Source organism: Chelonia mydas, chromosome 1 (assembly GCF_015237465.2).
Source record: "Chelonia mydas isolate rCheMyd1 chromosome 1, rCheMyd1.pri.v2, whole genome shotgun sequence".
Lineage (NCBI taxonomy): Eukaryota > Metazoa > Chordata > Testudines > Cheloniidae > Chelonia > Chelonia mydas.
The window spans coordinates 318,548,287-318,575,654 of record NC_057849.1 but is presented as its reverse complement, the minus strand read 5'-3'; the positions used below and the strand labels follow the sequence as shown (position 1 = coordinate 318,575,654).

At 41.0% G+C, this 27,368-nt stretch overlaps 1 protein-coding gene across 1 annotated transcript in view; it reads left to right on the top strand.

Moving 5' to 3' along the window:
* Positions 1–552: 552 nt before the first annotated feature.
* The window catches only part of LOC102934244 (maltase-glucoamylase, intestinal-like), a 91,305-nt gene continuing 64,489 nt past the window's right edge, over positions 553–27,368 (top strand). The window contains exons 1-5 of the mRNA XM_007056426.2: positions 553–630; positions 721–869; positions 11,417–11,585; positions 12,295–12,391; positions 13,319–13,431. Of these exons, the coding sequence (XP_007056488.2) occupies positions 553–630; positions 721–869; positions 11,417–11,585; positions 12,295–12,391; positions 13,319–13,431 (606 nt within the window). The remainder of the gene's footprint in view (positions 631–720; positions 870–11,416; positions 11,586–12,294; positions 12,392–13,318; positions 13,432–27,368) is intronic.

The following is a 27,368-nucleotide window of genomic DNA, read 5'->3' as shown; positions in this document are numbered from 1 at the left end:
CATGTGAGGCAAAGGGCTGCATTTGGTGTTCTACAAAAGTCTCCAATGCCCCCTGGTGCTCTTTCCCAGAAGATGGCCTATATGGGTACTCTCTGTCTGGGCCGCTGCAAAAGACAGCTAAAGGCTGGAGGTAAACTTCACCATTGCTTGTTTAAGTCTTTAGTCATTCTTTATGCATTCACATTTGGTTGGACTGCCTAAAAGCTACGTACCGTTTTGGGTTCTGATTCTAGAATTCATTTATAAATGCATAGGCATAAATTTTCCCCACTCCCCTTTTGTAGAATAGCTGGACCTTCCACGAGAGGATACAAGATGATGCTATCTAGCTGAATTTTGGGGGAAAATATCCTCCTTTGCCCACCCCAACAATATCTATTAACAAATTCATGATTTATGGAAGTTCTAGTCCAGGAAGATTTGCTATTGGTTAATAGAACTGAATCCTTTCCACTGTTTTGCCCTGTATATGGGTGTTCTTGTGCTTAAGCACTTTGGTGTGTGGTAATTAAGTGTGTTTGTAGGTTAATGCTGATGAAACGTAATATCATGATGTCACTGTTCGGCAATGATATTTCTTCTGTTGCCATGGATGTGGAGTTCCAGACGAAAGACCGACTCAGGTTTAAGGTAAGAGTTAAAAGAAAAAAAAAATTAATCCAAGTAACTTAAGCTAACTAACCAGCCAACGACTTTGTGCCTACTCTCACGTTGATTTAGATTTATGATCCTAATAGCCAACGATTTGAAGTTCCACTCAAGATTGAGTCTCCATCCACTGCTGCTGCTGACACCAGCTATGACATCGAGTTTATAAATCATCCCTCCTTTCAGTTTAAAATCATAAGGAAAAGCACAGGAACAGTGCTGTAAGTACAAGTATATTAAGATTGTTTTGTGTAGAAAATAAGGAAGACAAGATGAGAATGATTTTGCATACGATTGCTTGATTAACATGGCGAACAGAGAGAAGTGATCCTTCCTCTCACAAACATGAATTTTGTGTGTGTGTGTGTGTGTACACACATGGCATCTAGTAGATTAAAGTGTGTCCCATTAGGAAGTGGAGTCCTACCATAGTGCTTACTATAAACATAAAGATATATACACATGCAAGAGTTACTTAAACATTAAGGAAAGATTGATCAGAGAATCAAGATTTGTTCCTTATCAAATAATAATCTAGCTGGCACTGCATGCTGTTGTCTGCAATGTAATAAATTAGTGCCAAGGAACTTGACTAGTGAGTTTGGAGGTCCTGCATTTCTGGGTGTCCAACCTGAGACATCTTAATGGGGCCTGGTTTACAGGAAGTGCTAATCACTCACCCTCTGAGAATTAGGCTCCTGTAATGTCTTAAGCTGGACACCCAAAAACACTAATCACTTTTCAAAATGTAGGCCCAAGGAAACTAGAGAAATCGTGATAAAACAGTGCAAAAATATTAGTTGAATTGTACAATTTGTGCAGTGTATTTTATTTAAGGAAAAATGTCCATACATCAGCAAACACCACAGATTTTGTATTGTCACTTTCCAGCCATTCTAACGTCATAAATCTCTTCTTTACTTATTTTCCACTTAATGATGGTTACCAAGATATTTCTATGGAATGAGTAACTTACTCCTTTCTAATCAGCATGCTCTTGCTGGCTTCATTTAGTGAGGCTACAATCTGGTGTTACTGACATCATATGATTGGTTGTTATGATGTATTAAGATGTCACAAACTGGACTGTGGTATCATTAGATGACTCAGGTAGGAGGAGCAGGAAATATAGGTCATATAAATATATGTACCCTAGGCATGAGAATGTTGGGAGAGAAAATGCAGAAAAAGTATGTTTCTGCTCACAGGCATTTTTATGTCAAGCACATTTTCAGAAGTTTGTTGAAATGTGGCATTGGTTATTTCTATCCATAATTTCTGTAAAATTGCACCCAAAAACTTAAGCCTGAATATTGAAAACAAAACATATAAAACCCCATTTCTTTCAGATGTTCGTTGTTAAACAGACTCAGAATATAAACATTTTGCTGGCAAGAAATGGAGCGTCACAATTTATGGGGAGGAGACTGAACGTTTTCAAAACATGTTTTGGTTGTTTTCATTACGTGTTACACCCTCTTGTGTCTCACATAAGGAATTTGTCCTTGCGAATACAGCTTATAAAATATGTTGAGTCTGCAAATGTAAACACTGGGCTTTATTTTTAATTAGCTGGACTCTCTTCTAAATAGCTATCTTGTGTGACATCTTTTACAAGTTTCATAGCCAACTTTGTAAAAGTGTTTTGTTTTGTTTTTTAACAGGGTATTGTAAATTAGTGTTCTATGTATCAGTGAGATAGCAAAAATTTGCTTATTTCCTCATTTAGAATTAATGGCTTTTTGTTGATAGCAGGTTCCAGTTAAAAGTCCAATTTTCCTGTCTTTGATCCAAGAGATTATCTCTGTAGCCCTTTCTGTTGTAAGGATTGATTAAGGCTCATTAATTGGAATTATCATATGTGAAGTGAATGCTTACTGAAAAATTACTACAAGCTGGTTCTTTGGGTCTCAACTCGAGATACCTGCAGGATTTATTTTCAGGGGTGCTGAGCGCACACAATTCCATTTGGAGCTGTGGGTGCTCAGCAACTCTGAAAATCAGGCCCTATTTGGCAGGTTTTCAAAAGAGCTCCTTGTAGATCCCATTGTTCTCAATGGGAGCTACTGAGAGCTACGGGCGTTTGAAGACCAGGCAGTATCTGTCTAAAAAGGGACTCCTAAATATAGTGCTCACTTCTGAAACTTTGGGCTTAATGACAGTGTAAGCTCTGTGAAAGAATTGGCTGTGTTGAAAGGACAGAAAGATAGAGGGCAGCCTTGGCTAATGTCTGTATCAATAGTTCAGATTTCAGTAGAAATCCATTGCTGTTAAAAATTGCCATTGGAAAAGCATACGCTGTGTTACCCCAGGCGATGAAGCTCTTCTGAAATCCACCCAGTTAAAAAAAACGATTAAATGTTAATATTGCCATGGTTAATGGTTTTATCCGGCCACTGAAGACACTACTATTAATGAAACATTATCACTGCCGAGACTGATGTTTGCATATAGTGCATTAGAAAGGAAAACGGTCTGCTTCTGGGAAAAGGCACAGCAAGTTGATTATAGATGGGAGGGTCTCGTTCCAGCAGGAAAAGATTCCTCTCACAGCTGTACCCCCTTTGTAGCTGAATTCCCTGTGTGATTAACAAAAAAGCACCTCTTCACACATCCGAGCTGATCTAAATGAGTGAATTTGGATGCTGAGTAGTATCTCTTTGTCCCAATATAGGGATTTACACTCACCACTTCCATTAGAGTTCAGGAGAACTGTGTGTGTATCCTTCTTTCAACATGTTAATTTACTCCATACTTCCTGATCTGGAAGCCAGGATGTTTTCTATTTATTTGATAGTAGCAACTGTTTCTACAGCAGGGAATGTTATGAAATTATTCCCACTGGTGTTGGCACCAGTGCAGCTGTAGCAGTGAGAGAAGCAGTGGGAGCCATAGTGTAGAAGACATTCCAATAGCTTCTGGCATTTTTACCACTAGGTTATTTAAACCTGGTGAAAGCAGTTTTAACAACATGTTGGTAAAAACAGGTCTAGCCATATGGGAACCTTCTCTACATTAGGGCTCCCACCAGTGGTAACATAGGCTCAGCTGAACCAGTGGTAAAATCCTATTGTGCAGAAAAAGCAGAAGAGTCCAGACTGGTTAAAGCAAGAAGCCTATAAATGGAGCAATCAGTTCTTTGTGTCCTGTCCCTTTTGCTGCTGCAGAAACAACCATCAAAAAAGCTTTATCTAAGAAAATTACTCATTGCTGATGATGGGTGTGAGCAATAAGTGCAGCTGAACGGGTGCCAGGCATGTCTCCATGTGTTGCCAAGGTCAGAGCTGTGTTCTACACAGCTTCAGAAGCAGTGATTAAAACTCATTTCTAAAATTGTGCTGAACATGGTTTGGCCATTGCCGTTGGACTTTGCTGGGCACCGGCTGATGACACCCGTTGTTAGCAAGGGGAAATTTTCTTTGTCCGTTCAAGACTACGCTGTGACCCAATGTGCTTCTGTCCTGCTGACACAGCCTTGCAAAAAATTGTCTGTTACCAAAGCTGGCAGCTCAGCTGGGCCTTCCCAAGGACCCCTCTATTCAGCTTAATTGGGGGGTCTATTTTAAGCCTACACCCGCTGCTCATATGAAAATGAACCTTATCACCCTGCTAACCATGTGGAGGAGACCCTCTGTTCATAGCCCTTTCCACTAGGAAGTGAAGGGGTCAGATGCTTGGTGGCATTTTTCCTGCCCTTTCTCCACCATATTTCAGCGTGGGGGTGGGAGGAAGCACCCAGGGGAAGTAGGAAGAGGGACAGGTGTAGGGCTGGAAGGGATTGCATCATTCCCCCCTCCCCCCCCCCCCACCTGTCAGTGAAATCCATACTAAAGGTAATATAGCTCCAGGTTTTAGCACAGAGAGTCACCTCCACACCTAGGAATCACCTCTCTCAGGAGTTCTGGGGACAGGCAGTGACTCAGGAAGAACCCTTTTTAAGACACAAAACACCCTGCATATCCAGCTGCAGCAGATCAAATCCCTGGAATCCCAATAAAGAGTTGATCTGATCATTAATCTCTCTGTAAACACCAATATTGCTCAAAGTAATCAATAACAACAAACCAGGCCAAATTACACGTTTCCAAGCTGCATTCCCAGCATCTCAGTAGATGGTAAATGGTGTCTAGACAACACAAATCCATATACACCACTGTAGCTTTCATGGGTCCCTGCTAAAAGCTTTTCCATTGTAAAACTATCCCAACTTTTCATAAACCTGTTCACACAGAGCACTTTATCTCTGTCAGCAGCTTTTCATTTTTGGACAACCCCACTAACAATGCTTAGAAGTCTCTATAATCCCACAATTCCTATAGCACAATGCCATGAATGTAATCCATGTAGAGTTAAGTACATTCTGTGCTGAAGAACCACTGTGGATTTTTTGTTAATATCTATATTTTTATTTCTCATCCATCATTTCTATACCACAGTCTCTGTCCCAGATGCAATAGATGTATATTATGCTTTAAATTCCGTCACAGTGGATTAATATGATAGATGAAGAAGAAGAGGATATCAGGCCTGTTGTCTTGTCCATAGGGTATAAAAATCCCTTCCAGCTCTGTCATATGTGTATGCAAGGTCTCCTTACGGGGCGTTATTTAATGTCATACTTGAAAATATTGCAGGTGGGAGAGGATGGAAACTTAGGGGATATATATGTTCCTGAATATTATTTACAGCCATTACTACAGCTCTTTGTACTATGTGGGAAGCTTTTGTGAGAGGTGTGAAAACATCAGCTCAGGGCCCAATGGCAGTCAAAATAGCTAAGAAAATGTAAGGCTGTTGTAAGAGAGGGGTAGAAAATAAAACTGAACAGATAATGCCATTATATTACTCAATAATATGGTGTCATGTTGAACATCATATTCCTTTTTTGTCGTTCCATGGGTACAGCAGCCATAGAAAAGAGCAGGGCAAATGATCAGAGGCATAGAATGGTTTCTCTTTGAGGAGAGAGTAAAAGGCCTGGGGCTATTTGGTTTCAGCAGAGATGAACAACAAGCAAATACCAAACAGATTTAAAAGTGTCAAATTTAAAAATAACACAAAGAAATAATGTTTTACACAACGTATAATTATCCTGTGGAGCCTGCAATATATTATTGAGGCAGAGAGCTTGGTAGGATACAGATTTGTATAATAAGAACCAGCTATAGTCATACCAGTTAATTAAAAAATTATAAGGGCTATCAACCCAAATGACTCAGAATATAAACCAATTCTCCTACAATATTACCAAAAAAACTTCCTCTGCAAACAAGTTTCATGCCTTCCTCTGAAGCATCTGGCACTGGCTATTGTTGGAGACCAGGATACTGGACTAGATGGCCCATGTGTCTGATCCAGTTAATATATGTGCTCCAAACAATTTTTCTTGCATGATAGAATAAGAATAATGCAAGACAGAGCATCTTTCCAAGCCAGTCAAATTTTCTGATATCTCTATTAAGAGCATTCAATTCTTTGTTAGTTACCACACTTCAGAGGACATGCAACAAATAATCAAATCCTAATCAAGATTGTCACTAATTTCAAAACTGCTGCTGCAGAGTTCAGCTGGCTTTTGTATTGATTCTTGTCGTAAGCACAGGCGCCACTTCTCATGAGAAGATTTTCTAGAAGGGAAGCTATCAGAATGATTTAGAAAGCTATTGTCTCAAACTGCAATTTTGCTGAAAGTAACATAGGCAAATTGTGTGCAACTTGTGTAACTCATATTTGCTTCCAGTTTGTAACAGCCATTATTCTTACAGGGTATTTTTGGAGTTATAATCATTACGATTTTTATACATGGGTAAGGGGGATGTAGGTAATGTTTGCCTAATTCCTTTTCAAAACGAAAATGCAGTTGTCTGGGTTATTGCACTTCTGGAAAATGCTCTGATATGATGAGGATGGGTGCAGTAGAAGAACCTGAACAGAACAGAATCAATCATTGTAACTACATTTTGTGATTAATTATCAAAAGTGGTATTAGCTCAGCAGTTGTTGAACTGTGGTCAGTGGAGACCACTAGTATTCTGTGGAAAACCTGCTGGTCACATGATGCTAACAGTCCTCCCTGCTTCTTACTAACTCACATGACAAGAAAACTAGAAATATACCAATCTCTTTCTGAGTATTCCTCTTCCAAGTCATCAGTGCCTGGGGTTGCCACAAGGATGTTCGATGATGAGGGAACTGGAGAGGAGGTGGCTCCTGAGTCATTTTCAGAAATTATTTAGGAACCTCATTGAACGTCCTTGAGATTTAGGCTCCTAAATTCTAAGTGGCTTTTTAAAATGGGATTTAGGCTTCTAAATCACTTAGGTGCTTTTGAAAATTGTACCCAATCTCTCTACTAAAATGGGGTCCACACATCTCTGAGGGTTTATAAGACATCTTAGTAGCACCAGATGTTCATTTACATGTAATAATGTTCTTGGGCCAGGGGATCTTTTTACATTTAATAATTGCTTGGATTTCAAGGACTAAGTGACCATATTTCAACAAACTTGATTCCATTGACTTTTAGTCATACTTGAAATGCCACAAGGTATTATATAGTCCTCCCTTAAATAAACCAGGCATTATTTCATTTGTTTATTTTCAAAGGCATTTCACTGATCCATTATAGTTACACTTTGAGCTGGTAGCACAAAGGGGACCTACTGTTTGTTCTCATGCTACAAGCTTGAATGCCAGCCAGAAATGCAAACTTCATGCTGTCCCTTTGGCTCCTGAGTCAGTCTTCTTCCAGATGAGACACTATAAATAGAGAGGCTTATTCTTAAGCCTTATGCACAGTGTTTGGAAGGGAGCACGTTTTCAGAAGTGATACCTAAAGGAACGGCAGCTCTACAGTTAGTATGCAGTATCACAGCTATCAAAATACCTTGGCCTCCTCATACTTCCAAAGATTGGGAAATACAATAGAAACTACTAAAAGGTTAACATTTTCCAAACATTTTACTAGGGAGATCTCCTGAGTTGAGGGAGATGCTCTGGTATTCATAGACAATGCTGTGTGTAACTGATGGCAAATGCTGAATTGTTGATGGTGAATATTGTATCTGAATTTTTTAGACTTTTCTCCCATGTAATATTCTCTCAAACCAATCAATTTATGTGAAAATACACAAACTTCTTAGACTGACCTTATTCGTGGAAAGGGGGCTGGGGATATTTTTCAGTGTACCATTGTACTTAGTAAGTAATTTTTTAATGAGAATCAAGCACATTCCTACAAACACTGTATAATTTTATATTCCCTTCTGTTTTGTTGGCTTTCATCCTGCTTTAAAGCAGATTGGAGTAAACAAACACTGTCACAAGGCAAATATAACATTTTTATTTTATTGTGTCCAAAGGTTTTTAGAGTGATAAAGGTGGATGTCTCATTTAAATGGTCATTTTTTAATCTAAATAACCCTCAGAATATTGCAGTGTTGTAAAGTAATGGATCCTGGCAGCTTACAACGTTAATGTACTAGCAGAGCTCAAGGCTGTAGAATGCTTGGGGAGGGGAGGATTTAAAGGGAAGTCCTGCCTTTTTGTCTTTTAAAGGGGAGAAGGGAAAAAAGAATGCAATGGCAGCAATCAGAAGTTACCTAACATTAAGGAAAAGAGAGAGCAGAGGCTTATTTAGGGAAGTTCAACATATGGCCATGAAGTAGCTGAATACATAGTAAGTTAATAAAAAAAAAACCTGGTGTCCCAATACACAAGCCGCTGTGTTCCATGTTCCATTACAGCAAATGCTTGTAATCCCTTGGTAATGCTAATTACTTTCAAATCGGAAATGTCAGTCTTTGAATGCAGATACCAGGAAATATGAAACCTCATGTTCTCTGAGTAGGCATCACATAGAGTGCTCAATGGGCTGAGGCAGTTATTCAAGTTCTTCCCAACGTCTTTCCTTCTGGCTACATTTACTTTTTAGTTCTTCGACCATCCTTTTCTCCGAACATTGACACTGGTAACCCAGTACCTGACTGAACTGGGTGATCATGTTAGTTTTGCCTGGCACACAGCACATGAGCTGATACCGATTCCCATGTAGGGTAACTTTTCACAGAAAAGCCTTGGTTTTCAAAAGGGTTCCTTTTAATTCTTGGTGATACTTTATACATATTTCCAAGGAAAAAGAAAAAAATCACCTTTCCCAGTGGCTTGGGGGTTTCCATTGGCACAGGCACGAACATGATGTGTAACAACTAAGTCACCAGTGACAGAAAATCCTCATTGGTCCAGCTTGTTAGAGCTGCAGTACTGCCAAAACACAGAGGCCCAATAAATACATTGTCTTAATTTTCAATAATTGCTTGGTATACTTGACTTCTCCCTCTAGGCCCAAACTGTACCTAACCCTTGCATATGTGCAGTAGACTGGGGAGGGAGCAAGGAACCTTCCCATCCCCCATTGCAGCTCTATGTAAGGGCAAGAGACTCTGCTCTCCCAGTGATGGAGGATGCAGCCTGGGCACTGCCTGGAGTGCCACATAGGACCAGTTGTTTAACCCAAATCTCTTTCCCACAATAGTAAAACGTTTGTCCCAGGGTAAGAAATATAAATTCGGTCTGGTGAAAACAGTATAAACCCCAGCTCTCAAACAGGATAGTTTATAGATGTGCTGCAGTAAATGGCTATAGTACTATGCCCACTGCTAATACACAGAACCTTCCACATAATCAGTTTTGAAGGAACAGAAATGGACACTGTGTGGAGTCAAGCACAGGAGTTTATTACGCACAGCACTGGCGGAGTGTCACTTTGCTTATAAGGCTCAGAGGCACTGCCCAACAATTAATTACAATAGATTATATAGGGTGCCATAGGTGGAGAGAAGCAACAGGGAGGGAGTTCCCAAGCCCCTGGACAGGTTCTAGCAGCGAGACGAGATAAGCATAATAAGCCAAGGGTCTAAAAGATTACACAATGGCTCCACCCATGGCTCAAATTAACATATTGCTAACACACAGGTAATTACCCTTAAACTATTTCTATTAAAGTATATAGGTTAAATCCTAATTTTGGGGTCCAGGGGAATGAGGTAGCAGTTCTCCCAGTTGACCAACAGGTACATTCCTGGAGATTTAAAGCAAAAAAGCAGTAATTAGTATTTAACAATAACAATTGTTTATAGTTTTACCCTTGCATTTCTGTGAACTGGGATTGACATAAATCTGTGAGTGGAGGGTGTCATTACTCATGTCAATCATGTTAGGCCTCTCCCTGAACTCTGTTCTGGCATCTGAGGGGTATTGTACCACTATCTCCTTCCTGCATCAGGGAGTTAACTTTGAGGCCCTTCTTAGCGTTTTATGTGTCTATAACTCGCGCTAAGGACAGCCAATTACAGCTCACCATCTGGAGTCATGCTGACTCCACTAATCGATTTGAAACACACAAGGTTGTCTGTCTACCCCAGCTTTCTCTTAGCCACGTATTGTTCTTTGTTAGCTAGCCCTCATGCCCCAGGCCAAGCTGTGGACTCCAGGCCTATATGAAAAGTTCTTAACAGAAATTGTAGTTAAGATTTTACATCCACATTAAATGGATTATGGCCCTTCAGTTTATTGGCTAATTTGGTATTCCATTTAATTTTACCAAAACCGCTGATAACAAATAATTCATATTAAAGGATTTAATATTTATATTTGTATTTATATTCACACAGGAAAAAGGCGCACATTTTAACAGTAAGCATAGTTAACCACTGGAACAATTTACCATGGGTTGTGGTGGATTGTTCATCACCGACCATTTTAAAATCAAGATTGGATTTTTTCTAAGATATATGCACTAGCCACTAGGAATTACTTTGGGGAAGATCTGTGGTCTATGTACACAAGAGGTCAGACTACATGATCACAGTGGTCCGTTCTGGCCTGGGGATCTAGGAATATGTGAAAGTACCACCACTACCACCTTCTGTGGTTTTGGTTCTTTTATTTTAATTTATTGTAACGAAATCACAGTTCTTATATACATATATAAGTATGGCATTCATGTCATATAGTGGTACAATGTACTTTCAGAGTATATATACAGCTCATTATAGCATTAGTAACAGCAAACATGAAGTAACACCTAATTAAAATGTGTATTTGTCCATAGATGATTCAATAGAAATAAATGCATAAAACTAATGAAAGAAACCAGAAAAAATCATAAATATAAAAATATCTATAAATGTCCTTTGTTTAGAACAAATTTGATCTGTTTATGCAGGTATTATAAAGTCACAGATGAGAGAAAGCTGTCATTTAAGGACATGGTCTTGTGGGGTACCATGCACCCTCACATCTGTTAAAGTCAGCGATCTATCTCTGATCCAACCCTCAGCCCTGATCCAACAAAGCATTAAACATATGCTTTAGTTTAAGCACACAAGTAATCCCATTAATTTCAATGGGACTTTATACGCTAATCAAAGATGATTGCAACTAAATGTTGTTATTGTGAGTGACATTGCAGACACCACCATGTGATAACAGTCTTCAATATGTCCCACTGGTCATAGAAATAGCAAGAGCAACTGCATATTTCAGTGACAGTACTTTATATAATGCCTTCCTTTTACTCATTTTATATAATATATATGTTTAAGCACATTAGAAGCACACACAGAACTAATTTGTAAGTTGCATTTGTATATGTTACTATTGCAAGAAATGCAACAAAATTTCCAAGTATTCCAACTTGATGTTAAAGTGATGAATATAAGGCATGAGCAAACTAATCATGTTCAGACTCTTTCTGTATTTGACACAGGTGGGACACATCACTTGGAGATTTAATTTTTTCCAGACAGTATCTGCAGATTACCACCATTGTGCCATCCACCTCTGTTTATGGATTTGGTGAACATGAACATCCATCCTTTAAGCACAATATGAATTTTGTTAATTATGCAATGTTTTCCAGAGACCAGCCACCAACGGTAAGTCATTTAATGCAGCATCTGGTGTAGGGATCATACTGTAAAAATTAAATGGCAAAATAAAATAATACCAGATTAACAGCATCACTACATGACAAGAGGTGTTATTTATGAATTAACAGCAAAGAACATAAAATGGGTTTCATAAAATGTTATGGAAATACAACAAAATATAATTAGCTAAATAGTAAAATCACTGGGTATTTTACAGTGATTTGGAAACTTGGCATAAGAAACATTCTTCATTCCTAGTAAAAAATATTCCATGTGTCAAGGCTCTGATTCAGCATAGTATTTAAGCTCATGCTTAAGTTCATCCCTATACATCCAAGCATTTAAGAATGACTTCAAGGGGATTAAAGTTAGGCACATTCTTAAATGCTTGGATGAGTTGCAGCTTAAATGCTGGTCTGTCAATGATATATTCTCACCAGCAGTGAATTTCTTAGCCTGATCATTCAGGAGCATTTGCCTGAATGCCAGAGTGCTATAGTCCATGGCTAAGAGTTTAAATAAGATAAGATAAAAGTGACAATGTTGAGGCTAAAAATATCTCTTGTTCTATTGATCTATACATTAGTTTAGATGCAAATAACCCATTTTAGCTATGAACTAATAAATGTCCTTGTCTGTGTATGTGTTTTTGGTTGACAAAGATTGTGAAAGATTGGCAAAACAAGCTCTATATAATCCATTTTTGATGTTTCAGCCATTTACCAATCTTTATGGAGTTCATCCTTTTTATATGTGTATTGAGAATGACTCAAATGCTCACGGTATCCTCTTACTGAACTCCAATGCACAAGGTAATACAATGTATGATCCATACATATGTAGATTAAGTATAGAAAGATGTCAAATTGTGTCTGTTATATATAAATAAATCTTTTCACTAATGACTTTTAAACATACAAATATGTGACAGGATTTCTAAAATATTACACATATCATAAGTGAGTTTCCAGGGACCATTATTATGTTCTCAAAGAGACTTCATTGCAATTCCTGTAAAACAAGGTAAAATATACACTTTCAACTAAAATTATATGATTGATTAACTTTTTAAAACTAGATTCAAGGGTAGAGAAACTTGAAGTCAATAGAAATTTCCTCTGGGACTGACACCAGCAAAATAAGTCAATTTAGGTTAGTATTGTGCTCAATCTGAGAAGAATAGCTTTGCATGTTACCATGGTCACCTCACTGTATTAATCTAATACTGCAAATTTTGAAAAGGGGAATCTTCACTAAAGCTATGAAATCAATTTCTCTGGCAGGCAATGACTTCCAGTAAAAAATTAGATGTGTATATATTCTATAGAGGAGCTTTAGACGCATGTGGGTGATTCCTTTATCTATAAATGAAATTAAGAAACACAAAACCTTGCAATATATTTTATGTGCATTTGTTACTGTGCAGAATAGAATAAATCTGGAAATATAGCTCACAGCACCATGGTAGCTTACTACTGTTATACACATTTCCTTATTTCGCTTTGTCCATACAGTGTGCCATCCATGCAAGACAGGACCGCCTTGCAAGGGTGCCTGTTTCTGTTTTGTGATGCTGGAAGATAGACGATTTGTACTTGTTCTGTGGGCTGTGTGGGTGGGATAAAAGTAAAGTGTCTGGCTAACCTACTTAGCAGCTGTGCACTGAAGGGTTCAAAATGCATAGGACTGGCACTGAGGCAATTTGTACTGTGTGCAACACTTCTGTTTTCTTCTTTCAGATATTACTCTGAGTCCAAATCCATCTTTAACCTTCCGCACCATTGGAGGGATCCTCGACTTCTATGTATTTCTTGGCCCAACTCCTGAATATGTAGTACAGCAATACACAGAGGTTAGTAGAGAACTAGCTGCGGCACACAGGATCATGTACTGTAAAGAAACCCTTAATTATCCGTATTGTCAGATAATTTGATTATAAATTTGTCCATCGGTTATGTTTACATCAAACTGGAGCTTATTGGCAAAACTTTTATACCTCCATCTGGGCAAAGTTTTTGTAAAAACCCTATAGGCTTTAATTGGGATGTGACTGATATAAATTGTTCAAAGAATCTATATAATTTAATAGTGAATATGATCAGCATTTCTATAGGCATTTGAATCAAACTGTAGAATTCTATAGCAGAGATGGATTTTCTATTTAAGTTCTCTAGGAAAAGTTCTCTCTATCAATATATCTGGGTTCTTATAACAGTATATGATCACCTCCTAACACCTAATAACCAAAATCACAGTAGGATAGTGATTTAATTTTCCTCCCTGTTTAGCCCAAGTCTGCTAGGTCGATGATTAATATTTATTTTTATTCCCTCCGCGCTCTCTCTTCCTAGGGTTACCCTGTACTTTTCTTGCACAGAGCAATAATCATAACATTTTTCAAAGCACAAAAAGCTTTTAACAGTATTTTATCCTCATTAATGTTGGAGTTCTGATTGTAGCTCCTTTTTTGCCACCTGCAAATTATTAGATTCATGGGAGAAGTTCCGGTTCCTACAGGCGCTCATTATGCATTTGGATGAGAAAGACAGGGAGAGATTCTAATCCTTTTTGATTTTTGTTTCACTCAGTTGTGTGAGTCGGAGAGTTTGTGAACACAGGAAGCAATAAGGAATCAATTAGTCTGTTCCTTTAACATGATTAAAGCAGGTATTTTTGCTTAATAATATAAATCTGCAATAGTATTTGACTTCATTTGAATACATGAAGACAGACCCCAGAACTGATCTGGATCCAAATTTTCTGAAGGTTCAAGGTAGTTTGGATCTGGTGATTACATTCAGGTCCATCTCTAACATGAACTTATTGTTATCATTGCAGCTGAGGAAACAAACTGATGTACAAAGAGGGGTAAGAGCAGGGTGAAGCTGTGTACAGGATTTCCCCAGGGGTTTTATAAAAAAGTAAATATTGTCTGAGCACCAATAGCATAAGGAGGTATCTCAGAAGGCAGAGAATAGGGGGAGCATCCAGGCTTATCTTTATATGTATCTGGCCCACTGCAGCTTCATACATAGACTATTTGATATCTCAAACAGTGGGGTGACCAAAATGCACATTCTGGTTGCTCCCCTCTAAATGTTGTTGCACTAGGTCTTGTGGTCGCTACAAAATTCTTTACAATTTTGCCTTTGTAAACAAATAACATCACTATGGTATTCACTATATTCCCTGTAAGAAGTAGAATCAACACCATGGTAATGTTAATGGCTTGCAAAGCCAATTGTAAAGATTTGAATGGTAACCACTGTAATTATCAGGAGAAAAATTATGAATGTCACTACTTAGATCCATGGTGTTTCTTCTGCCACCTTTACCCCGCCCCCGCGTCTTCCTTTCTTTGTTTCCCTGTCCTGTCATCCAAGTGCCTCTCTTTCTCTTCTCTTCCTTTCAGTTTGTCTCTTATCCATTTTTGTTTTTCTATTCTGTAATTTTCCCCATTCTCATGCACCTCTGCACATGCCTGAGCGTGTATGCGCACGCCCACGCACACACGGAGCTGACAAAAGTGATGTGACAAGCCTCTGATGCAGTGCAAGACTGACTCTCTGGGACTAAGCTGTGTCATTTTGTTTGGCATCAAGCACTTTACACTTGGAGCTGGCAGGAGACTGAAACTGATTAGGATTTCCCTCTACAGCCAGCTTCTTGTTCTAAGTGCTGGATGGCAGAGAACAAGCATAAAGGGTGGCCCATAATTAGGGCCCTTCCAAATTCATGGCCATGAAAAAAGCATCACGGACTGTGAAATCTGGTCTTTTGTGTGCTTTTACCCTGAACTATACAGATCTCACAGGGGAGACGAGAGTTTCTCGAATTGCAGGTCCTGACCCAAAAAGGAGTTGTGGGGGGTGGGGGTGTAGAAGGTTATTTTAGGGGGGCTTGTGGTATTGCCACCCTTACTTCTGTGCTGCCTTCAGAGCTGAGTGGCCGGAAAGTGGTGGCTGTTGGCTGGCTGCCCAGCTCTGAAGGCAGCGCCCTGCCAACAGCAGTGTAGAAATAAGGGAGGCAATACCACCCCTTCCCTCGCCACAATAACCTTGCCACCCCAGGCAACTCCTTTTTGGGCCAGGACCCCTACAATTACTGTGAAATTTCAGATTTAAATAGCTGAAATCATGATATTTACTATTTTTAAAATCCTTTGACCATGAAATTGACCAAAATGGACTACGAATTTGATAGGGCTGTACCCATAATATATGTGACGCCTACCACAAATGCATTTCGGGGAAACGCTGGATTAATACAATAGTGCTTCTATACCACAGACCTGGATTAGGTAATCAGATACTATGATGACCAGTGCCCTAGAAATACATTAATGTTTTCCCCATATGACCAAGAGGAACAAAGTTTGCTGGTAATATCTTAGTCCCCATTTATTCATGTTGCAAAATCACCATTTTTCAGCTACAGAGACCAACTGCAAGATTTACATAAAAATAGAAAAAGGATGGGTTGGAGTAGGGAAATATTACTCTTTTCCTACGGTGGGACTGGATAACTCCACTTGCACTCCAGTAGGGAGAGAACTCGGTTTGTTTCTGTTTGTCTGATGGACCTCCAGAGGTAAAAGCATGAGCTGCTACAGCTTGAGCCAAAGAGTCCTGGGTCTCTAGCTGGGCTATAATAGACTCATCTCTTCTGCAGATTGGGCACAGAGGAAGGCCTGTAACACATACGACCAATGGATTACATTAGTATTCCAGAAAAGGCAAGATCTTTCCAGTTTTTTGTTTCTGCCAAGGGGAAAGGGATCCTCTAAAATTGCATGAAGGAAAAAGAACCTTGTTTGGTTTGGATGATTAGCTACCATCACTGTAGGGACCAGTGTTGTATACTGTGCTTTGTTTAAATAATCACAGAATCCCAGGACTGGAAGGGACCTCGAGAGGTCATCTAGTCCAGTTCCCTGCACTCATAGAAGGACAAAGTACTATCTAGAACACCCCTGACAAGTGTTTGTCTAAACTGTTCTTAAAAATCTCCAATGATACAGAGTCCACAACCTCCCTGGGCAATTTATTCCAGTGCTTAACCACCCTGACAGGAAGTTTTTCCTAATGTCCAACCTAAACCTCCCTTGCTGCAATTTAAGCCCATTGCTTCTTGTCCCATCCTCAGAGGTTAAGGAGAACATTTTTTCTCCCTTCTCCTTGTAACAACCTTTTATGTACTTGAAAACTGTTTTCATGTCCCCTCTCAGTCTTCTCTTCTACAGACTAAACAAACCCATTTTTTTCTATCTTCCCTCACAGGTCATGTTTTCTAGACCTTTAATCATTTTTGTTGCTCTTCTCTTGACTTTCTCCAGTTTGTCCACATCTTTCCTGAAATGTGGCACCCTGAACTGGACACAATACTCCTGTTGAGGCCTAATCAGTGTGGAGTAGAGTGAAAGAATTGCTTCTTGTGTCTTGCTTACAATACTCTGCTAATACATCCCAGAATGATGTTCACTTTTTTTGCAGCAGTGTTACACTGTTGACTCATATTCAGCTTGTGATCCACTATGACCCCCAGATCCCTTTCCACAATACTCCTTCCTAGGCAGTCATTTCCCATTTTGTGTGTGTGCAACTGAATGTTCCTTCCTAAATGGAGTACTTTGCATTTGTTCTTGTTGAATTTCATCCTATTTACTTCAGACCATTTCTCCAGTTTGTCCAGATCATTTTAAATTATGATCCTATTCTCCAAACCACTTGCAACCCCTCCCAGCTTGGTATCGTCCACAAGGTCTTGTGTACAATATAACTTTTAAAGGAATTTTTTTACCCAGTTAGTGAAATACCTAGCTCTAAACACACCTTATGTGCACATGCAACATTACTAATGCAGCGAGGCGCTGTGGCTGCTAATCATGCATTCCCCTTGTCAAAAGCTTAAGCATTCAGAAATTACAATGATGGGGCCATGTAAAAACTGTGGGAGATAGATAGAAGCCTGTCCTAGCACATGGTTTCCTTACTGTAATCAGTTTTCAACATTGTTATTTTTCTGGACAGACAGGAATTCCTAACTAAGCTATGTAGCTTGTTTGGCTGGTCTTCCTTCCAACTAGCTGTGTGTATAGTAGGACATCACAGAGTGCTAGTCTCCAAGGGCAGGTCTTCACTACCTGCCAGATCGGCGGGTAGTGATTGATCTAGTGGGGATCGATTTACTGCATCTCACCTAGACGCGATAAATCGATCCCTGAACACACTCCCCATCGACTCCGGAACTCCAGCTCACGAGAGGCGGAAGCGGAGTCGACGGGGGAGTGGCAGCAGTCGACTTGCCGCCGTCCTCACGGCCATGTAAGTCGACCTAAGATACGCCGACTTCAGCTACGCTATTCACGTAACTGAAGTTGCGTATCTCAGGTCAGTCCCCTCCCCCCCCAGTGTAGACCAGGGCTAAGTGTTGCTGATGCCACTCTCTATGTATGTGTATGCCTCTGGATGCTCCATCCACGGCTGCCCAGATTTTCCTACAATGCACTAAACATGGTACACCCACAATTGTGAGGCAGAAAAGCTGCAGTGTGTGCTCTCATGCTAACTGTTCAATTCTTCTTTCAATTACAATGCCACTGCATTGCAAATCATCACAAAAAAAGAGGCTGCAAAGCTGGTGAATTCCCCTGTGCAGCAGGAACCCAGGGGTGGGACAGAGCTGGTCTAGTGGCTGTTTGGCACCCACCCACATTTCCTGGCATAGGATGTGCGGCCTGTGAAATGGGGATGTAGCTGGAGCACGCTGGCATTCCATTTATTCCTGGGTGCTGGAATAGTCCATTGGGCCTCGGGCAGCCAGGCGTAAGTTAGAGCAGCTTGTAGCGATCTATTGTACTAGAATATAATAGCATGGTTTGGAATTTAATGCCAGTCACGCAACATAGCCACACAACATTGTACTCTGACCATTTTCTAAAACAGTACTGTGTCGGGAGCAGGAATGAACTGTAAGGTAGAGGAACAAAATAAGTGGTAAGAAACCTGTCTGAACCATTTCTGTATTATGCTTCTCTGGGCTTTGATTATTTTACAAGCTGCATTTCAAAATTGTGGGTCGAGAAAACAAACCAGGGACAGCACAGAAGGAAATGTTTTGCGACCTCGGCATCTGTCAGGATTCAGAGATATTAACTAAGCTTTGAAAGCTTCAAGCCTTCCTTCACAGGTGCAATCACATGCTGTTTTTAGAGCAGTTAGGCTGAGTTTTGCTAATGAAAACCCAAGTAATTGGATTGGAGATTGCAGACATTATAAAACCATATTTGCCAGTGTCTAATGAGGGGAGAATCACTGCCTGCTGCTGGTTTGCTCCCCTCCTCATTAAACATGTTCCCAACTGGGCAGGGAACTCATGTAAATAAATAGCCTGTTTGGGAATGTGAGGAGCAATTGCTATTCAATGGTCTGAGAACTGCTTCAAAAGAAGTGACAGGTCACTTGGTTCTCCTGGTTACTAAAGGCCAGGCGGTTTATTAATTGTGCTCCTGCACAGACAATTACTGCCCCAGCAGTGCCAAGGAAGAGACTCCATAAAGAAACACCAAAGGAGCACATGCACATGACAAAGTGCTGGGTGGTAGGGTGTGTAATTGCAATATTAGTGAATGCAAAACACAGGGGTACATCCAAACTCCTCAGGGTTAAAGCCAACGATATAAGGGACCCAACACAAGGTCTATACTGGCAGTTTTTAGGAAAATGAAGGTTACTTACTTGTAACCAAGGATCTTTGAGATGGACCCAGCACATTCACCCTCTTGGAATAGGTGCTGACCAGTGCAGCTGCATGGTGGTCCCTGGGGTAAGCAGTGCCTCTGGTGTTAGTGCTCGCGTGCTCCCTTCTGCCTCTGCCCTCAGCATTTCAGCATGTTCTGAGGGCCCTGCTGTAAAAGGGGGCACGACAGCAGATCCTGCCTCTGTTACTTCCACAGAAGAAGGGAAGGAGGGTGGGGGAGTGCAAATATGCAGAGTCCCACCTTGAAGAACCTAGTTTACAAGGAAGTAACCTTCATCTCTTCTTCAAGTGTCCTCTGCATATTCCCACTCTTTCAATAGTTTGGCGAACAGTATATAGTAAAATGGCTGGTGGGACAAGATGTCCTAATTAAAGAGAGATTGGAGAACTGTCCTGCCAAACTGTGCATCAGACCTAGCAGCTATGTCTAATGCGTAATCTTTAGTAAAAGGATGTATTGAGCTCCTTTTGGCTGCTTTACAAATTTCTATTAATGGGAGGTGTTTGAAGTATGCTGCTGAAGTAGCAACTGCCCTAGTAGAATGGGTTTTAATAGCAGCAGAAGTGATTGTGATGCTTTCTTCTACTCTCTTCTATATAGTGTCTGCCCCATCTAGTTTAAGCAGAAAAAGCTTTTCCTTTATAATTATCTGAATAGGTAACAGTTTATGAGCAATCCTGAACATTTTTGTTCTATCCAAATAATTAGTTAAAACTCTTTTAGCATCCAAACAATGTAACTTTGATTCACTCTTATGAAGTTTTCAAAAGAATACTGGAAGGTTAATACATCATTGATTAACGTGAAAATCAGAAATTATTTTAGGTAAAAATTTTGGGTGCAGCCAGAGCACTACTTTGTCCTTGCTCTTGAACAAAAGTGGTGTTTGGTATTGAGGCTGATGGCAAAGAGGTCTATGCTTGGAAATTTCCAAGGATTGAAGATGTCCTGAATCACTGATTGCTTCAGAGACCATTTATGACTCTGCAAAGAGTCTCTACTCAGTTGGTCCACTAGTTCGTTCTGAGATCCTGCTATATGCAATGCAGTTAGATAAATTTTGTGACATATACACCAGTCCCATAGTTTTATTGCTTCTCGGCAAAGTTGTAATGATCTGTTTATTTACATACTACATCGCTGTCATTGTCCTTGGCAACTTGAACCACAGAGCCCTGAATTTGAGGAAGGAAGGATTTGAGTGCTAAATGGACATTGATATGAAGTTATAATTGTTGCAGATTCCACAGACTCCTTGCCATTAATGTGCTGAGATGCGCACTCCAACTGTTCTTGGAAGCATCTGTTCTAGCTGTTACTGAAATAGGCAATGGATTGAACATCACTCTTTTCAGTAGATTCATGGGCTTCAGTCTCCACAGGAGAGCATCTGAGGCCTTCGCTGGGACTGTAAGCACCATGTGCATACTGCACGTTGTTGGCTTGAAATTTCTTGAAACCCAGCATTGAAGAAGACTCATTCTGAGCCTTGTGGTAAGAATGTAGGGTGTGTGACAAAGTTCCTCCTCTGCCTTGGTGGGTCCTGCGCTTATTGGCGGATTTTGCTTTCCTCAGAGATTCACAGTAGCCCTCAGTTTGGCCATTTTCGTGGCTCAAATCTGCCGTTCACTCAGATAACCTCATCACTGGCCAGCATGGGAAAAATGCTGATCCACCATGTGGGTCAGGGAACAGCTCAGAGACCTTCCCCTCTGGTGGAACCTCCTGTGTTGGGTCCAGAGTTGGGAGGTTTGGGGGGAACCCGGGCCTGCCCTCTACCCCGGGTTCCAGCCCAGGGCCCTGTGGACTGCAGCTGTCTAGAGTGCCTTCTGGAACAACTGTGTGACAGCTACTTCCCCATGGCCTCCTCCTAACACCTTCTTTGTCCTCACCACAGGACCTTCCTCCTGATGTCTGTTAACGCTTGTACTCCTCAGTCCTCCAGCAGCAGCATGTCCTCTCACTCCCAGCTCCTTACACGCACACCTCACTAACTGGAGTGAAGCCTTTTTAAACCAGGTGTCCTGATTAGCCTTAATTAATTGTAGCAGCTTCCTAATTGGCTACAGGTGTCCTAATTAGCCTGCCTGCCTTAATTAGTTCTAGAAAGTTCCTGAGTATTCTGGAATAGTCCCTGTTATCTTACCCAGGGAAAAGGGACCTACTTAACCTGGAACTAATGTATCTACCTTCGGCAACTCTCTTGTAGCCATCTGGCCTGACCCTGTCACAGGTGTAACATCAATTGTTGATGCCATAAGATCCAGAAAGGGGAGGAAGAATAGTACTGCCTGTACTGGTTGCTGAAATAAGCTGTGTGTGGTGGATTTCAGTTTTTGGAATTTGTCCTCTAGGACAGGTTTCAGAGTAACAGCCGTGTTAGTCTGTATTCGCAAAAAGAAAAGGAGTACTTGTGGCACCTTAGCGACTAACCAATTTATTTGAGCATTTATTTGTCCTCTAGGACAGTGGTTCTCAAAGCCAGTCCGCTGCTTGTTCAGGGAAAGCCCTGAACAAGTGGCCGACCGGCTTTGAGAACCACTGCTCTAGGAGGTACGCTCTCACTACTCTGGAGTTGAGAACTGCTCCTGTGAAAGAGTTTGGAGATTGTTTGTTTTTGCTGGATACATTATGGATTTTTTCCTGTTTATCAGAAAACCTAGATTTTGGAACAGAGACTGTGTGAAAAGAATGACTAGGTTCAACTCATCTTTGGCGTGAACTTTCAGAAGCCAGTCACTGGCATATGGAAAAATGAAAATTCCTTGTCTCCTGAGGAAGGCTGCTTTTACAGAAAGGCATTTTATAAAAAGCTCTGGGTTTAGCAGAAAGGCCAAGGGGGAGAACTTAGTATTGGAAATGGTCCTGCCCGAGGGCAAAAGAAAGGTATTTCCTGTGAGAAGATTGAATAAAAATATGGAAGTAATCATGCTTGAGATCAAGAGCAGCAAACCAATCCTGAGCAGAAAGAAAGGGGAAAATTGAACTAAGAGTCAATATCCCGAAGCAGAACTTCCTGGTGTGTTTGTTTAATTAGATCTAGATTCATATCTAGAATTTGTTTAAAATATCGTGTGTGTGTGTGTGTGTGTGTGTGTGTGTGTTTAAAGAGGAAATATCTAGAATAAAAACCTTGATTCCTGAGATTTTCCAGAACCTCCTCTATTGCTCCCTCTAATAGAAGAGAATGGATTTCTGATCTCAGAAATGTCTCATTAGAGAGGTCCCTAAAAAGGAACAGGAGGGTGCTATGGAGAGATGGTCTCAAACTGGATGGTGTAGCCCTCTTTAATAATGTCCCAAACCCATTTGTCTATAGTGATGTTTTAACATTTGATGTAAAAATGAGACAGAAAGCTACAGAAGAACTGTGTAAGATTGGTTTTCAGCTTTCAGCTGTAATGTCAAACCTGAGGTCTAACAGAAGTTAAAGAAGTAGTGGTAGTAGAAAAGTTCTTTGATCTCATCTTGGATTTAGAGGATCTTTTTCTTAATTGGGACTGAGAAGGAAGAGGATGCTGTTGTTGCTACTAGTCTTGTCTTTAAGAGTAGTAAGAAGAAGATGAACAGGGTATGTAACATTGTCTCCAGTATCTAAACAAGATGCAGAAATCCTCCTGAAAGACTGCGAGAGTCCTAGAGATCCTTGATATAGATCTCATTTTTCTAATGCTTCATCTGTTTTAGAACTGGACAGATTGTTTCCCTCAAATGGGAGATCCTTGATCTTTGATTTAGTAACAAGGGGAGAGAAAAAGATCAGAATCAAGTTAGCCTATGAAGAAATATAGAAGAGGCTATGATCTTGAAGAAGCATCTGAAATGTCAAAGGAGCCTCTAAGGACATTTTTGGCCCACATTTTCATAACGGCATTAGCTAACTTTCAGTCTTCCTCCAGAATATTCTTTGTAAAGAATGAAATTTTGTCCCATAGGTGAAATTGATACTGGCAATGATTGCTTGATGGTTAGCAATCCTCATAATCAAGGAAGACTAAGAAAACAGTTTCCTTCCCAAAGAATCTAATCTTTTCCCTTCTCTATCATTAGGTGTGGAGTGTAAGTACCCAGCTTTTGACCTCTGTGCTATTGCTGCCACGACTAGGGAGTTAGGAGCAGAAAGCATAAAAGCATGAAAAACACTCATACGGGATTTGATATAGCCTCTCTTCTTGGAAATAGGTTGGCAAGATGAGAGTTTTTTCCATATTGATTTTGCTGGTTGCAAGCGACCTTCCAAGACTGGTAAAGAAACCTTGTTGGTAGGGGTACTACCAAATATATCAAAGACTGTGTGAGGAGCTTCATCTGTGACAGATGTGAAGTTTATGTAGTAACCATTCAGCTAATAAGCTCATGACATTGAATAGTGTTTTTCCAAGAGAGACTAAGCTGATGCAACACCCACATTTCATCAGGCGAGGAATCACCTGGTAATTATTGTTCAAGTTGCTGAGTTCAAGTTGTTGAGAAGGGGAATCTCATTCCTGCTCTTCTTCATAAAGAGTGTCAGGGACAATGGTAGAGCTGTAGTTCTTATCATTGGATCTGCAGGGTTAGGCTCTGAACATCCCAGCTCCACAGGAGTAGTTCTGTCTCAACATGGATCCAAAGACTAAGATATGAAGGGAGGTTGATTGAGCCATGATATCCAAGGTGGCATATGCCAATCCTGCCAACTCTTCAATTCTAGCATGGTGTCATAGTACTGAGGATAGGGGACCTGCTGATAATCCAGTTGAGAAATGCAGTTTTTGGATAAGACAGGAAAGGGTTGTGGATCCACAAATACCACCAGATCCAGATCTTCCTCTGAATGGTGTTCTGATCCTGGATCTAGCAAGGAGCTGATAGAAGAAACAATTGAAGTTGAAGTAGATATATGGGAGATATTGTCTACCTCTGCAACCCAATAAGAATCTTAGCTGGCAGAGTGAGTATTTCTGCAGATTCTTGCACTACAGTGCCTCTTCATGCACTCTGCCTCTTGTCTGGAGGAAAGGAGTCTGAAAAATGCTTTTTCACACTTAGTTTTCCAGATCTCAGCGTGGAACCGAAAAAATCTATGGGGCCAGGCGGATCAGAGTATACCTGTGCTGTAATGACTATTGATGGAACTGAGAAAGATGAGGTATTTGGATCAGATGATTTTCTCAGAACCATAATGTTGAACAATACGATGATACAGAGAGGCCTTAAGGTACAGATCTCTGGCAAGTTTCAGATCCATAAATTCCCGATCTGAAGATGAATCTCTTGACTGAGGAGTTTTCTCCTGCAGTGAAAGATGCTTTGTCTTGGTCTTCTTTTTCCTCTGAACCAAGGGTCCCAGATCCGCAGAGGCCCCAGTCACAGATTACCCATTGCCCATAACTCTTTTGGTGAAGGGCTGACCTCTTCTCAATACGAGGTTCAGAAGTTTAGCTACTGAACACTCAGTCATCTTGGAACTGGAGCTTGGTGGAGAGGCTGACTAAGTCAATAACAATGCCTTCTGGAACCAGAAGCACCTGGTGCCAATTCAAGACCCTTAATCATTTTGTCAGAGACATTGGAAACCCACAATCCAGGAATGTTAGCCATTAAAACTTCTTGAAGTAAAAGGCCTTGAAGCCTATTTTGTCCGCCTTTCCCAGCATGTGGAGAACAAATGCCACAGATGGTACAGTGTGAAGGAGAATTGCCCTTGCCTAAATATTTCAAGCACAGGGTGTGAGTGTCAAATGCAAGACATGACGTGCACCTCTTGAGTCCGTGCTTCTTGTTCTTCACATCAGCCACTATTCCTGGCACTGATTCTAATGAAGAATAACAGTAAAATTAACTGTTAGACTAATCCAGTCGCTAACTACTAAGCACAACAAGGCACTTATCTAAAATGCTTTGGATCCATGGAATTCAGAGAAGGTTCTCATCTATCAGATCAGCAGTCGGAAGGACTGAGGGGGCTATGGCTGCCGCATCCCCTTTTGTGGCCACACCCTCAGAATATGCTGGAATGCTGAGGGGAGGGCGAGGCAGGGGCATGCGAGTGCTAACGCTCTAACAGGCACAGCTTACAGGAGGCTCCACTATTCAAACTCACCAGTCAGCTCATATCCCAAAAGGGGGAATATGCAGAGGACACTCAAAGAAGAATCTCCTACTCGTGCACTTCCACTAGTGCTAGCAATGCTGGGAGCAAGAGTCAGCTGGCTGGAAGTGTTATGTCATTCTAACCCATCTCAGGACAGGAGGTACACCGAGGGTAGTGCAAAAGGCAGGAGACGGGCACATTTGTGATCTCCCATTGGATCTTTTAAAAGTCTTTTGCGGGTGTTTGAAACCAGTACTTTTGCAGCTCAGCAGATGGCCAGCAGCTGAAAATAACAAGAGAGAGAATTCTTGCTCTCAGCTAATGACTTCTGGCAGCTTAAATTCCAGCCCTATTTCTGTGGAAATTGAGGTTGGCTCTGAGAAAGCCAGGTAAGGGACAGCCAGTATTTCCTTAATAGATATGTCACAGGCCAGAAAAAATCCATGCTGTTCTGTATTCTTTGACTTTGTGTTAGGCTCTGTGAGGAATCTTAAAGAATGCATGGAGGTAATTTCATAGTGAAACTAACTTTTTAAGCAAACATTGTGAAATTCCCTGATATCTAATGCTACTGTTACCATGTTATTAGTCTCTAGGATACTGATTCAGCTTTTAGAGTCAAGAAATGTGGGGAGGGGGCGGAGGACGGAGGGGAAAATCTACTTTGTCTGGGCTTGTTTTCACCTTTGTTGTCATATTGGAGGTATTCTCTCTTGTGGTCATGCCCTCTTTCCAGGGAAGAAGAGGGAGTAGAATAGAATGGAAAAGAAGAGATGTAATGTCCATAAAGTCCATAAAGCAGTGTAGTAAAATCTGTCTTCCTTCGCCCTGTGGTGCAGTTTTTATAACCACAGGCTTCAGTAACCAGGGCAACTGTCTTGTGGACACTTTATTTTGCTCTTGGGGCCAAATTATGTCCTCTGATATGCTGGTGCCCAAGCAGGGAAGGGAAGACAGGTGCAGGAGCCTCCTCCTATGCACAAGCAGTGAGGCAAAATGACTTGGTGGTGTGCAAGATGGCACTAGGAGATACCAGTCACATGCCTGATGGGTGTACAAGAAAGGTGGTGTGACCAGTCCCCCCGCTGGCTAGTGTGTGTGCTGCCCTCAGGAGCAAATACTAGCTGGCAGCAGTTAAGGAGCACATGCTGAAGAGCAGAAGTAACATGCTTCTGTCTGTGTGTTGCACTGGCTCACTGTTCCAATGCATTTCTTCCAATGGCAGCTTCAGATCTGCCTTCCCATCACCAACCTTTCCACCAGGATTCTTCATTCTATCAAGTCAGGACTCAGTGTGAGATTTTCAAAGGCACAAAGGGCAGCGAGATGCTGGTTTCCCATCTTCCACTAAGCCCTTAAGCTAAATAGGGTTTGTAATGAAGTTCTTTGGGGACAAGCTTTTCCCCCATCTGCCTGTCTCTGTGGGTCCGATCACCTCGGTGTGTAAGCACTGTAAGGCCACAAGGCACCAGCAGAGACACTCCATGGCTGCAACTGGAACCCTGAGACTACAGTGCAACGTATAGCCCCTCTGCTTCACCTCCTTGACCATTAGCCACACACCCTTTGTCTCCTGCACCTCATCCTCAAACCGCCCTGAATGGGGGCACGGCGACTGCTTCTATGGAACATGGTCCCCAGTGCGCCGGAGGTACTGAATCCCCCGGTGCAGCCCTTATGGATGGACTCCAGTGTAGCCAAGCCACAGCTGTTCTGCTGCCTTTGAGGCCATCTATGACTTTGCCACCTGATTAGGCCACTGAAAGCATATCTATGACAGCCTATAAGAAAGGGGATTTGTTCTCAGCGGATTGCTTGCTTTGCCTTTCTTTTTGCCTAGACTAGAATTAAATATTAATTTTGCTTTTTGGCTGTAACTCATGTTTATCTCTTATTCACAAAATATTTATAACCAGCAGCACTTGGGTTAATAAATACCCCTGCCCTAGCTGCA